Raw genomic sequence first — 14,238 nt, 5'->3', positions numbered from 1 at the left:
GACTGCAAGAGTCTCTTTGAAGAAGGATGAAAAAGGACAGCGGTATAAAACTATGTTTTGTCTTTGTTGTAGTGATGATGGACATATGATTCAGATTTGGCCCAGGTGGCCAAAAGGAAATGTAGGAAAGATCCCACCCATCTCCGAAGAAAGAGAAGAAAACAGAAGTGCATTGACTTACTTTTATTGGATCCTCTTTAAACCGACAATCATTTCTTTTATTTTACCAATCCTTTTGATAATGAAAAAAGGGAAAGTTGGTAATGTACCTACATTCCAGGAAAATGGGGCATGTGGACCAGTCATTGAACTATACAGGGACACTAAGTTTAATATTTCTATTAAACTTAAGAAAGCTCCTCAAATGATTCACTCAGTTGAACTTACTGGCTGCCTGATTACCAAGGTCTAAATGACATGATGACATACAAGAGACAGAAAGTTGCAGGGAGAAATGTTCAGCAAACCCCACCAAACACTGTGTATTGGGAATGCATCCTTTGCCCCAGTGTAAATTAGTTTCCATTACTTTCTATATCCTTCGGACAATCCCCCACTTTGAATCTACTCTGAACTAATAGCACCTGTATTTTGCTGTGCATTGTAATGCCGTAGTGTAGAAACAACAGTGTTATTTTCCTGGTATTCCTAGTGTATATTGTACAAAGCCACTGTCTTTGGAAACTGGTATTCCTTACTCTTAAGGTAAAGCAGCTTTATTAAGCAAAATAATGACATGATCAAAAACAGTTACAAGAATAAGATAAAACAGTAAACTAAGAATCATAAGATTTGAAGCTGTTTAACAATTTTGAAACTATACTGAGGAGAGGGAGGAGGAAGGGGAAGGCGTGAAATAAATAACAGGAAAACCAAGTTAACAGCAGTTAAAAAGGAGATAATAATATTATGCACTATAAAAAATCCAAACAACGAGTAACAAAATTTAGAACTCATGGCAGAGAAAAAGAAAATCAGGGTGGTTTACAATTTTCAGATGAAGAACAACTGGTATATTTAAGAGGACTTCATCCAGAAAAGAGGTCATGGGTAATCAATACTATTAGCAGAAGGAAAATACATAGATGAGAAGGCAGTATCTAATCTATGCTTATGAAAAACGTTATTCCACTAGGCTACATAAGAGATATTTGAGGTACATTTTCAATTAATAGCAATCTGTTGAAAGGCAAGAGTTAGCATAAGGTCTAAAAAGCGTAAATTACTGTGTGGTGAGTGGATATCTTCAGAAGACTAACCGAAAAGAGAGTGAAGACAGATAATGGACAATTTAGATGGAATAAGAGGGAAAATTGAGAACAAACTTTTTCCCAGAAGGAAGTCATAGGGGGACAATGGAACAACATATGCATAAGGTCGCCAGATTGGTGATCACAGGACCAACATTTGGGAGAGGAGTCCATGGAGAATATTGCTCCATTGCTGTGGTTTCTACTAATTGGCTCCCTTGAGCGTTGAGCCGACGGGCTCCTGGATGCTGCCCTGCGTGCCGGTTCGGGCATCGAAGCCATTGACGGTTGTTTGGTGGCCTTCTCCTCCACCCCTAACCATTTTCTCTACTGATGAGGGAAGTTATCCCAAAATGCGAGCCATGTCTCGGGCGATACCCAAAAACCCGGGACATGTATCGGGTCTAGAGATTCATCAGTCCAACAAGTACCGACTTGCACCCACCTGGGTGATCCACTATTGAACTACAAGTACCAGAGTCCCGAGGGGCGATCCGGAGGTGGGGATAGAGGTGTGCGCTCTATTGCGATGGTTTCTATTAATTGACTCCCTTGAGCTTTGAGCCGACGGGCTCCTGGATGCTGCCCTGCGTGCCGGTTCGGGCATCGAGGCCATTGACGGTTGTTTGACGGCCTTCTCCTCCACCCCTAACCATTTTCTCTACTGATGAGGGAAGTTATCCCGAAACCCGAGCCATGTCTCGGGCGATACCCAAAAACCCGGGACATGTATCGGGTCTAGAGATTCATCAGTCCAACAAGTACCGACTTGCACCCACCTGGGTGATCCACTATTGAACTACAAGTACCAGAGTCCCGAGGGGCGATCCGGAGGAGGGGCTAGCGGTGTGCGCTCCATTGCTGTGGTTTCTACTAATTGGCTCCCTTGAGCGTTGAGCCGACGGGCTCCTGGATGCTGCCCTGCGTGCCGGTTCGGGCATCGAAGCCATTGACGGTTGTTTGGCGGCCTTCTCCTCCACCCCTAACCATTTTCTCTACTGATGAGGGAAGTTATCCCGAAACCCGAGCCATGTCTCGGACGATACCCAAAAACCCGGGACATGTATCGGGTCTAGAGATTCATCAGTCCAACAAGTACCGACTTGCACCCACCTGGGTGATCCACTATTGAACTACAAGTACCAGAGTCCCGAGGGGCGATCCGGAGGAGGGGCTAGCGGTGTGCGCTCCATTGCTGTGGTTTCTACTAATTGGTTCCCTTGAGCGTTGAGCCGACGGGCTCCTGGATGCTGCCCTGCGTGCCGGTTCGGGCATCGAAGCCATTGACGGTTGTGCGGCGGCCTTCTCCTCCACCCCTAACCATTTTCTCTACTGATGAGGGAAGTTATCCCGAAACCCGAGCCATGTCTCGGGCGATACCCAAAAACCCGGGACATGTATCGGGTCTAGAGATTCATCAGTCCAACAAGTACCGACTTGCACCCACCTGGGTGATCCACTATTGAACTACAAGTACCAGAGTCCCGAGGGGCGATCCGGAGGAGGGGCTAGCGGTGTGCGCTCCATTGCTGTGGTTTCTACTAATTGGCTCCCTTGAGCGTTGAGCCGACGGGCTCCTGGATGCTGCCCTGCGTGCCGGTTCGGGCATCGAAGCCATTGACGGTTGTTTGGCGGCCTTCTCCTCCACCCCTAACCATTTTCTCTACTGATGAGGGAAGTTATCCCGAAACCCGAGCCATGTCTCGGGCGATACCCAAAAACCCGGGACATGTATCGGGTCTAGAGATTCATCAGTCCAAAAAGTACCGACTTGCACCCACCTGGGTGATCCACTATTGAACTACAAGTACCAGAGTCCCGAGGGGCGATCCGGAGGAGGGGCTAGCGGTGTGCGCTCCATTGCTGTGGTTTCTACTAATTGGCTCCCTTGAGCGTTGAGCCGACGGGCTCCTGGATGCTGCCCTGCGTGCCGGTTCGGGCATCGAAGCCATTGACGGTTGTTTGGCGGCCTTCTCCTCCACCCCTAACCATTTTCTCTACTGATGAGGGAAGTTATCCCGAAACCCGAGCCACGTCTCGGGCGATACCCAAAAACCCGGGACATGTATCGGGTCTAGAGATTCATCAGTCCAACAAGTACCGACTTGCACCCACCTGGGTGATCCACTATTGAACTACAAGTACCAGAGTCCCTATGGGCGATCCGGAGGAGGGGCTAGCGGTGTGCGCTCCATTGCTGTGGTTTCTATAAATTTGTACCTAGCTGCCATGTGGAGTAAAAATGTACAGGTGCCACATGACCCGTCCCAGCCATATTTTATCTGATGGAGGGCTCATTGGTGGCTTGACAATCAGTCCTGCCAGAGACCGCATAAATTGGTGGCGAGTTTCCTTCAGCCTTCCACCTGGAAAGTGCATGCAAAGAAACATATTTATTTATCAAGCGCAATCTGTCACCCTCAGTCGTCTCGGCGCTAGAAGTGCAGAGATGCACCCAACTTGGAAGTTAACAACATATGGATTTATATACCAAGGTCTTGCATCATACAACATTTTGCTCAAACCGCATGTAAGAAAAGGGGTAATGAATTCTTCTTCTTCTTCAGAAAACTTTATTTCGGCCAATAAGAATCGAGAAATATATTGGTAATAGCAAATAGGAAAACATACACAATATAAAGAAAGTGAGCATAATATTAGTTGATATATTTTACTTCTTATGTAGCCTCATGCCAATTACCAGTATTTACATAATCTGCTGAAGCGAAAGATGAAATAAAATAACTTGCATACCTGACTGGCAAGGTTGGTTGAATGTCAGAATATTGTAAAACTTGTAAACTTGGGGATTTGTAGAGCGCAGTTGATGCCCGTGGGCGTCCAAGCGCTAGGGAAATCGTGAACCTGCAGAGCACAGGGAGGGGAGAAGAAGATAGCGGATTAACAGGCAGATGTAAAAAGATGGGTCTTCAATTGTTTGCGGAACATAGCAAGGTTCTGGGTGGCTCTAAGATGGAAAGGTAGAGCATTCCAGGCCTTAGCTGCGTTGTACGTGAACGTCCTTCCGCCGGTTCTGGATCTCTTTATTCTTGGGACTACTGCCAAGAGGGTCTGGCTGGAGCGGAGACTCCGATTTGGGATGTAATGAGTGATCAAGTTACGGGTGATGATAGGACCCATGTCCCAGAAGGCTTGATGGGCTATACATAGCGCCTTGAACAGAACCCTCTGCCGGACCGGTAACCAGTGGAGGCTTATTAGCCCGGTCCTAACTGAGTGTCTGTGTGGGATTTTAAGTAGAAGGCGAGCTGCACTGTTCTGAGCAGTTTGCAGCCTTCGAAGGGTATATTCAGGTGCACCCAGGTAAAGTGCGTTATTAAAATCGAGCCGGGAGTGGATGAGTCCTTGAATGGCCGCCTGTTTGGCTTCCAGGGGGAGGATAGGGAAGATTTTGTTTAGCACTCTCAGAATAGCAAAACATGTAGCTGAGAGTTTAGTGGCTTGGGTGTTGAAGGAGAGTGAGCTATCCAGCCATACCCCAAGGCTTTTGATGGAATTTTTTGGGGTTGGCGGCGGTCCTAGGCTTGGTGGCCATAGGGAAGGGGGGAGTGCCGGTTCTGAGGGTCCTAGGAGCATTAGCTCAGTTTTTTCTCCGTTCAATTTCAGGGATGATGACGTCAACCAGCTCCTCACTTCCTCCAGGCATTCTCTGAGCCCGCCTGGTGCAGTTCGAGATGGCTCCTGCGCCAGTGAGACCACTAGCTGTGTGTCGTCCGCATATGAGATGATTTTAACTCCAAAAGGGCGGACGACACTGGCCAGTGACCTCATGTATAGGTTGAACAAAGCAGGGCTCAGAGAAGAGCCCTGAGGAACTCCACAATTTAGAGGTCTACTGGAGGAGACTGAGTCGCCGTCAAAAACCCTGAAAGACCTGTTCCTCAGAAAGGATTCAAACCATGCCCAGGCTCCGTCCTTAATCCCCACACTAGACAGGCGGCTTAGTAAGGTGTCATGACACACTGTGTCGAAAGCCGCGCTTAGATCAAGGAGAATACAGGAGTATACAGAAATATTGTTTGACATACATGTTATTATCCTAAATATCATTTACAAAAATATCATCGTATTAGGTGGAGATTTTTAATTTTCTACTCCATTGGAATTTTTGTAAATTATATTTAGGACACAAAATGTATGCCGGACAATATTCTGACTGCAATATCTGGTACCACAGCCCATGTTGTGTAGCAGAGTATCAGGGGCATGTGCCAGTGCCGATGGAGATTCTTCTCCTGGCACTGAACAATCTCTTCTGCCTGAAGCCACCATACAATGACCTATTGGTTGATTCTGAAATGACTGAGAAAGGCAGTCTTTGATCATAAAGTGTGGTGTGATTGGTCCTATGTGAAATTGTATTTTCATAGCACTTTTCTACAAAACCTATTTTGTTTATAAAATAAAGGGTAGTACTGGGTGCTCCTAAAAGGTAGAGAAGTTGGAACTACTAAAATACATGCAACATAGATATAAACATTGACATACTATTATAGATGTTAATAATAAAACTCCATCATAAGACTATAGTTTCATATATTAATCAATGCAAAGCAAGAAATACATATCAGATAATGGAGGGCAGTATAGGCCTAGCATATTAGAACAATGTGCATGCGACACCAGGAGCATCCTTCCTCCATATTGTCTACTAGACTGGAATACTCAGAGCGTTAAATCCTTTGGTGCAATAGTCACCATCAGAGGAGAGAAAACACTAAGAAAATTGTTGCATACATGGATCATTAGTCATTAGTGTTAAGCGCTGCAAAGACAAATTGTACCTAAAATGAGTGCCTTACAAATATATCTTCTCTATTCAAAGATCAGTTACTCAGCATCAAATCCCATCCTAAGTGACCGGATCCAGTTCCCTTCCTTCTTCAGGACAGTCCCCAGTGATGACTATCAATCCAATGGACTCGCCCAATTAGTCATGCATTTTGGATGGGTCTGGGTGGGCCTTTTGGCTGAAGACAGTGACTATGGTCAACAGGGGATACGCCTACTTCAGGATGAGCTTATCAAAGCTGGGGCTTGCATAGCATTCTCTGAAAATATCATATCAAATAAAGCTGACAAGAATGCCCTGCACATCACCCAAGTGATCAAAAAATCAACAGCAAATGCCATTGTTGTCTTCTCATTTGACCCTGATCTGGCTGTAGTTCTGGATGAACTGCTGAAACAGAATGTCACTGGGAAAATCTGGGTTGCCAGTGAGGCGTGGTCAACATCAACAATCCTTTCCACTGAAAAATATTCAGATATCCTTGCTGGCACAATCGGCTTTTCAACCTTCAGAGGTGAGATGCCAGACTTTAAAAAGTATCTCACCAGTGTCCAACCACTGCGCTCTGTGGGATTTATTAGAGAGTTCTGGGAAGATGCATTTGGCTGCAAGTGGCTGGATCACAACACCACTCTTAATGCTACTGATATGAGCAGTGGACAGTGCACTGGGGCTGAGAATTTGGAAAGTCTTGAAATCTACCAAAATGATATTACCAGCTTTACAGTGTCATACAACATATACAGATCCGTATATGCAACTGCGTTGGCTTTACACGACCTAAGCATCTGCGTACCGGGGCAAGGACCCTTCCGTCTTGGTAGCTGTGCAGATATTACAGATTATGAGCCATGGCAGGTAAGAACTGGCATTTTACCATATGTATTCTCATATTAACTGCAGCAAGTAGCAAATATTTTGTTCATGTGAACAGCAATGTTAGAATAGTGTCTATGTACAGGGCCAATTCTAGGATTTGCGAGGCCCTGGGCTGAAAGGGAATGTGAGAGGCCCCTCTAATATAGATAAGTGGCCCCTTGCAGGAGACCAGTCACAGACACTGTGGGAGGCCTATTGTCCAGCATTTTGTCTCCCCCCACAGTTTTAACTTTGAGCCCACAAGCATTTCTCACACCTTCAGTCCGATAGGTGTGAGAATTGCTTGTGGGCTAAAAGTTAAAACTATGGGGGTGCCAAAATGATGGACAATGGACCTCCCACAGTGTCTGTGAATGGGTCTCCTTTCAATTGAAGGGAGCGTCTCCCTCCCTTATGTATCCAGATATCATCCCTGAGAGGCACGGAGAGGGGGGCCCCTCCATTTCAAAGAAAGGTGACACCTTTCTTTGAAATGGATCGCCAGGGAACCGACGGGACACATCACCAGTGCGTGGCCCCATGCTGGTGGGCTGAGTGCGAGGCCCTGGGCAGATGCCCACGCTGCCCATGCCTAGCGCCGGCCCTGTCTATGTATATTGCATAATCCGCGGGTCCATAGACGGGTGGATGTCAGGGATGCTTTCTATACATTTCCTAGGTTTCTATCACAGACCAGATTCTGAGTCAGCTTCTTATGATGTGTTTGGTGTTGGGTTTTAGTCTATCTTTAGGTTGGGGTTTCTTATGTAATTCAAGGAACTGAGGGTGTTAGAGAATCTAGTGAAAGCATATCTCATGTTGGTAACTAGTCCAGCGCCCACCTATCCAAAGTAGCCTAAATATAGTGTTTCTAGTTGTGTGGCATGATTGCAGTGTGTTTGTTGTACATGTATTGTACTGTAAAATGGAGTCTTAGTGCTTCTGATGTAGGTGTATGATGTTTTGTTTAATATGTGCTCGTATGTGTGAATGTCACCATTATGTTGATGTAACTAAGCTGTCTGATGAATGAATGTGTGTGAGGTGTTCAGCCTATTTTAGTTTACTCTGAGTTTGGTGTATCGTGGTGTTAAGTGCTGTGGGTGTCCATAAAAAACAACAATATGGAAAAACGGTCTGAATTGTATGTATGAGAAGGTTTCTCTCTAATGTGCTGTGGTTTATGTTTGGCAGATGTTTATTTTAAAGGCTGTTCAGAATACCATGATACCGCTCTCAGTGGTGGCATTTTTTGGTTGCATATCAGTATGGAAATGGAAAAAATAGCAAGGCATTGGGCACATTTTACTGCAGCAGAAACAGACTGTATTGTGTTGTATGGAAATGTTTATTTCTATTATCAGTTTTATGCTTGACCGAAACGTATGATGTCTATCATAAGTGTATAAAAATTACAAGATTAGCCAAGAATTACTGATATCTTGGACTCAGCACTACTAGAAAGAATATATCATTCAATATGATTCACTGCCCTAAAATAATTTATCTATATTGTACCTTTCAATTTATTTTTCATGATTTTCTTGTCTTTTTAATCATTTAAAAAAAGAAAAATAATAGTAACATTTTTTAATTTAATAGGGAGATTGAATCTGTTACTTGTTTATGACATTAATTTCATAACATACTTTTTGTTATAACAACAATGGATTCCTGTTTTATATTCCATTCACATAGCAATATGCCCAATGCATTTCTTCAGGGGCTGTTCTAAACAAAAAAAATACAATAATAATGCATCAATTTGGAGGAATTAACAACTAACATCTACATTTACTGTTGTTATTTGTGTAACATCAACGCTTTGACCAACAATACAATAAAGCCATGATGCTTAAAGTGCATAATGGTGGATGCCTTAGACTATGTGGCCCTCAATATTGAATTCATCATGCTTGAAAGTTGAAAAGTCACAGTGGAAATAATCAGCAAACAGAAGTGAGAAAAAAACAAACCAAGTACCTGAATGGTATCCTTAAAATATACTGTGTCATCGAATCACCACATTAAATGAGCATAGAAAAATCCAAATATGCAAATAATGCCTTTCAAGTATGTCGTAACACCAAGTTCAAGTTCAAGTTCAAGTTTAAAATTTGTTTAGCGCACCTGATCACCGTATGGTTTTATGTGAGTGACTAATACTAAAGCGAATTAATAACCGACCTACTAACTTCTTCCTTCATCAAACCACCTTTCCTGCTGCTTAGCACTGCATCTATTAACATATATGCAACATAAGTTCAAATAATGTAATCTTTCACTTCCTGCCTCACCCAGGTGTGAGCTTGTTCATACCCTCCATGTCAGTCTAGTTTGCCAATGGCAACAACAATAAGATTTGAATAACCCATGCAAACTTCTCACCCAACCACCAACTGCACCTGTCTCCAAGCAACACCGATACTTCCTATTGTCCCCTGTGCACCACTTCCAATATAAAGCACCCTGCAAGGCTATGCAAGGAATTGTCTCTAAAGTGCCAGAAAAAATGCAATAGGAGTGGGGCAATACATTTTGCCTCTACCACGGCCCTACCAGTTACCATGTCACCTACCATCAAAATAGGGACACATAGCCCAATTAGACTGGTGATATGGCCCATTTGCTCAACACCCTACTGAAAGTGGCACAAAGACCTACAGCTGTCGCTCAGACAGCAGCACTCCCCGAACATCCTAGGGGGCATACATCCCCCTGGTTAACTGTCCTCAAATCCCTATTATGTGAGAGAGGTACAGCACAGATCACTGACCAAGATTTTTGTGTGAAAAAGGATGCTTTTATTGAAACAGTTGCACATTGCACATTTCCCTAAGCATTCCGTCTTGCAAAACTAATGCCTCACTGTTAGACCTGGCTCCATTGGTGTGAGTCTCCCTTCCATTTTTGCTGTTGCCTCATGTATTTGTGCTGGTGATAGCTGCTTTGGGCACTGAGCCACTGCTGTCCAGTGCCACAGTGCAAGTGCTCCCTACTGTAAATTGATATATTAATCAGTGGTTCTATGTTTGGTTATTTGGTTTACTTGTCAGACCCTAGTACAGTGCACTGAGTGTGCCCGGGGCTTATAAATCCAAATGCTGCTGGTGGGCTTGCAGCACTGGTTGTGCCACCCACAGAAACAACCTTGTAAAATGTGTCTAAGGTCTGCCATTGCAGAGCCTGTGTGCAGTCTGGTACTGTCATGCTGACTGGGCAAGTGCACCCACTTGCCAGTCCCTAAACTTTCCCTTTTCTTCATATCAGACACCCCTATGGTAGGCCCAAGGACAGGGTGCATTGTAAGTATAAGGCAGAACATGCCCTGGTGTGTGTGGCATGTCCTAATATTGAATTACAGCCATTTTCATTTTTCACTATTGCAAAGCTACCTGTTTTCCATAGGCCAGAATGGGCAGTTAGATTATTCCATACTTATAACCCTAACTGACTCAAAGAACTTGGTGGAAATTCGAGTTTAGTATGCCTGGACTCAGAATGATAAACTGCATCTTTTAGTGAAGTTGGTTTTAACATTCTGTGTTTGAAAATACCACTTTTAGAAAGTAGGTATTTTCTTGCCTAACCTTTCAAGCCTTCCTCTGCTGGTTTGTATATTCCTTGTCTGGAGAGTGAAGGGCTGGGGATTCCAAGAGACAGGATGAGTAAGCCTAGTGTTGAATAGAGAGATCTGCATCTAGATGGGAGGGAGGAGTTGCAACTGAACCTTGAATAGGGCTGTGTATAAATATTGGGTCCCTGATCCCATGAAATTAGATCACTTTTGGGCTACAAGAAGAAACCTCTGCTGAGGAGAGGAACCTGAAGAAACTGAGTAGAGACTATTCCTAAGCTGAAGTGCTGCTTAGGGGATTGGCCTGCTGTGGTTGCCTTACTGCCAAAGAGAGGAGAAAGAACTGTGTGTATCTTGCTTTCAACTTGAGAAGGATCTCCAAGGGCTTGGAAAAGAGCTTGCCTCCTGCTGAAGTCTCAGGGACCACAGACTTCACCCCACAGCTCCCCAGAGTTTTTTGGAAGTGTCTGCTGCTCTTTTGGGCCTTCTGAGGGACTGCGTGTCGCAAGGAGCTGGAAGCGCTACTCAACGAAGAAGAAGTGTGTCACTGCACTGCATCAAGAAAAGCGCCTTGCAACGAAGTGGAAGCGTGTCGCCGTCACTGCTGCCTGCCGTCGCACTTCTGAACAAGGGTGTCACCGCTGGAGCTGTCGTATTGCACCGCATCGAGGAAAGAGTCTCGCAATGAGGAAGAAGCGTGTCGCTGCTTCTGCCATCGCACTTCTGAACAAGGGTGTCATCGCTGGAACTGTCTTATTGCACCGCATTGAGAAAAGCGCCTCGCATCCCCTGAGAAGCGCGCCGCCGTCGGAGCTGCTGCCGTTGCATTTCTGAACAAGGATGTTGCTGCTGTAGTTGTCGCATCGTGCGGAAGCTTCACGCAAATGTGGAAGAAGAGTGTTGCAGCTGAAGCTGTTGCCGTCGCATCGCTGAGGAAGGGTGTCGCCGCTGCAGTGCACGCATCGAACCGAGTACTTCTGGCATCCCTGGAGAAGCGAGCAGCATCTGAAAGTTCTTCCAGTCTTTATTTCTTTGCACCAGAACTTTGCCGCATTTCACTCACAGCAACATTACTTGTTGTGGTAGCGAAACGCATCGTAAGGTATATTGACGCAAAGTGTCGCATCTTAAGAACTTAAGTGGGACGTCCTCTTACCATGCCTACTCTTTGCATACAGAAATCTCTAGGGCTCAGTCTCTTTGAGCTTCTCTATGGACACCCGGTCAGAGGACCTCTGAGTCTGGTCAAAGAAGGCTGCGAGCAATCTCCCAGGATACCACCCCAGGATGTATATAGCTGAATGCTGGCCTTCAGGAACCAACTCGGCGTTTCAGACAACTCACTGAGGCGAATCTGGAAGCCAGCCAGGAGGAGATGAAGCAATGGTTTGAACAGAATACCACTCTGGTAGAGCTTCAACCTTGCCAGAAAGTGTGGGTAATGGCCCAAGTGGAGACTTGCGTGCTCCAGGATAAGTGGACCGGACCGTTTGAGGTTGTGGGGCGCAAGAGTCCAGTTACCTACTTGGTGGACTTGCGGTCTCCCAGGAACCCCTTGAGGGCCCTGCATGTTACCCACCTTAAGCCCCACTTTGAGAGGTCTGAAGTGGGCATGCTCTTAGCAACAGATGCTGGAATGGAGGAGGAGACTGAGCCTCTTCCTGACCTCCTGTCTGCAACAGAGCAAGATGGGTCAGTGGATGGTGTTAACATCCCTTCCACCCTGACCCAAGAGCAACAGAATGACTGCCGCCAGTTGCTGGGACAGTTTTCTGATCTGTTCACCCTGGTTCCTGGTGTCACAGATTGGTGCGTCCATGATTTGCCTGTGAAGCATAAAACTTACAGGGTAACTAACAGGGTAAGGGTTTGCATCAAAGAGGAGCTCTCAAAGATGCTTGAGCTAGGGGTGATTGAGTCCTCTGGCAGTCCTTGGGTCAGCCCAGTGGTCTTGGTCCCGAAGGCTGCAGCGCCGGGTGCCACACCCGAACTCAGGTTCTGTGAGGAGTACAGAGGGCTCAATTCAGTCACTAAGACTGACACGCACCCCATCCCCAGAGCTGATGAGCTCATTGATCGTCTAGGGGCTGCACGGTACCTCAGCACGTTTGACTTGACGTCTGGGTACTGGCAGATCACCTTGACTGATGGGGCAAAGGAGAGGTCAGCATTCTCCACACCAGATGGGCATTTCCAGCTCCGGGTCATGCCCTTTGGGATGAAGAATACCCCTGCCACCTTTCAGAGGTTGGTCAACCAGGTTTTGGTTGGACTGGATGGGTTTACTGCTGCCTACCTGGATGACATTGCAGTGTTCAGTGCCAGTTGGGACGAACATCTGTGCCACCTCTGGGAAGTGTTGTTGGCACTGCGGGAGGCAGGCCTCACGATCAAGGTGAGTAAGTATCAGATTGGGCAAGGTTCTGTGGTGTACTTGGGACACCAAGTTGGGAGCGGCCAGGTGGCACCCCTACAACCCAAAATTAAAACCATCCTGGCTTGGGAGCCACCCAAAACTCAGACAGATGTGAGAGTATTTTTAGGACTCACAAGGTATTACAGGAGGTTTGTCAAGGGGTATGGCAACATTGTTGCATCCTTGACAGAGCTGACTTCTAGGAAGCAGCCCAAGAGGGTGATTTGAACTGACACCTGTCAGAAAGCTTTTGAGGCCCTGAAAGCTGCCATGTGCACGGCGCCCATGCTCCTGGCCCCCAACTTCTCAAGAGAGTTTATCGTTCAAACAGACGCCTCAGAGCATGGTGTGGGGGCTGTTCTGTCACAGATGAATGAGGAGGGCCTAGATCAACCTGTAGCCTTCATTAGTAGGAGGTTACTTCCACAGGAACAGAGGTGGAGTGCTATTGAGCGTAAAGCATTGGCTGTGGTCTGGGCACTGAAGAAGCTGAGACCATACCTGTTTGGGACTCACTTCCGGGTTCAGACAGACCACAGGCCCCTCAGATGGTTAATGCAGATGAGGGGTGAGAATCCAAAGCTGTTGAGGTGGTCCATTTCCCTACAGGATATGGACTTTAAGGTGGAACACCGCCCTGGTACAGAACACGCCAATGCTGATGGTCTGTCCAGATTTTTCTGCCTTAGTGATGAGAACTCCCAGTAGTTAGGGTAGTTCTCCCCACATTTCAGCTGGAGGGGACACGTGTTAGACCTGGCACCATTGGCATGGGTCTCCCTTCCATTTTTGCTGTTGCCTCATGTATTTTTGCTGGTGTTAGATGCTTTGGGCACTGTGCCACTGCTGTCTAGTGCCACAGTGCAAGTGCTCCCTACTGTAAATTGATGTATTAATCAGTGGTTCTATGTTTGGCTATTTGGTTTACTTGTCAGACCCTAATACAGTGCACTGAGTGTGCCCTAGGCTTGTAGATCCAAATGCTGTTGGTGGGCTTGCAGCACTGCTTTTGTCACCCACAGAGCAGCCTTGTAAAATGTGTCTAAGGTCTGCCATTGCAGAGCCTGTGTGCAGTCTGGTACTGTCATGCTGACTGGGAAAGTGCACCCACTTGCCAGTCCCTAAACCTTCCCTTTTCTTCATATCAACCACTCCTATAGTAGGCCCAAGGGCAGGGTGCATTGTAAGTATAAGGTAGGACATGCCCTGGTGTGTGTGGCATGTCCTAATAGTGAATTACAGCCATTTCGTTTTTCACTATTGCAAGGCTTCCTGTTCTCCATAGGCCAGAATGGGCAGTTAGATTATTACATTCTAGTAATCC

At 46.1% G+C, this 14,238-nt stretch overlaps 1 protein-coding gene across 1 annotated transcript in view; it reads left to right on the top strand.

Moving 5' to 3' along the window:
- The window catches only part of LOC144797886 (vomeronasal type-2 receptor 1-like), a 72,506-nt gene that overhangs the window by 21,641 nt on the left and 36,627 nt on the right, over positions 1 to 14,238 (top strand). The window contains exon 4 of the mRNA XM_078668688.1: positions 6,097 to 6,921. Within this exon, the coding sequence (XP_078524814.1) occupies positions 6,097 to 6,921 (825 nt within the window). The remainder of the gene's footprint in view (positions 1 to 6,096; positions 6,922 to 14,238) is intronic.

Source organism: Lissotriton helveticus, chromosome 12, assembly GCF_964261635.1.
Source record: "Lissotriton helveticus chromosome 12, aLisHel1.1, whole genome shotgun sequence".
Classification (NCBI taxonomy): domain Eukaryota; kingdom Metazoa; phylum Chordata; class Amphibia; order Caudata; family Salamandridae; genus Lissotriton; species Lissotriton helveticus.
Note: the sequence above shows the minus strand (reverse complement) of the source record. Positions and strands in the feature narration are given on the sequence as shown.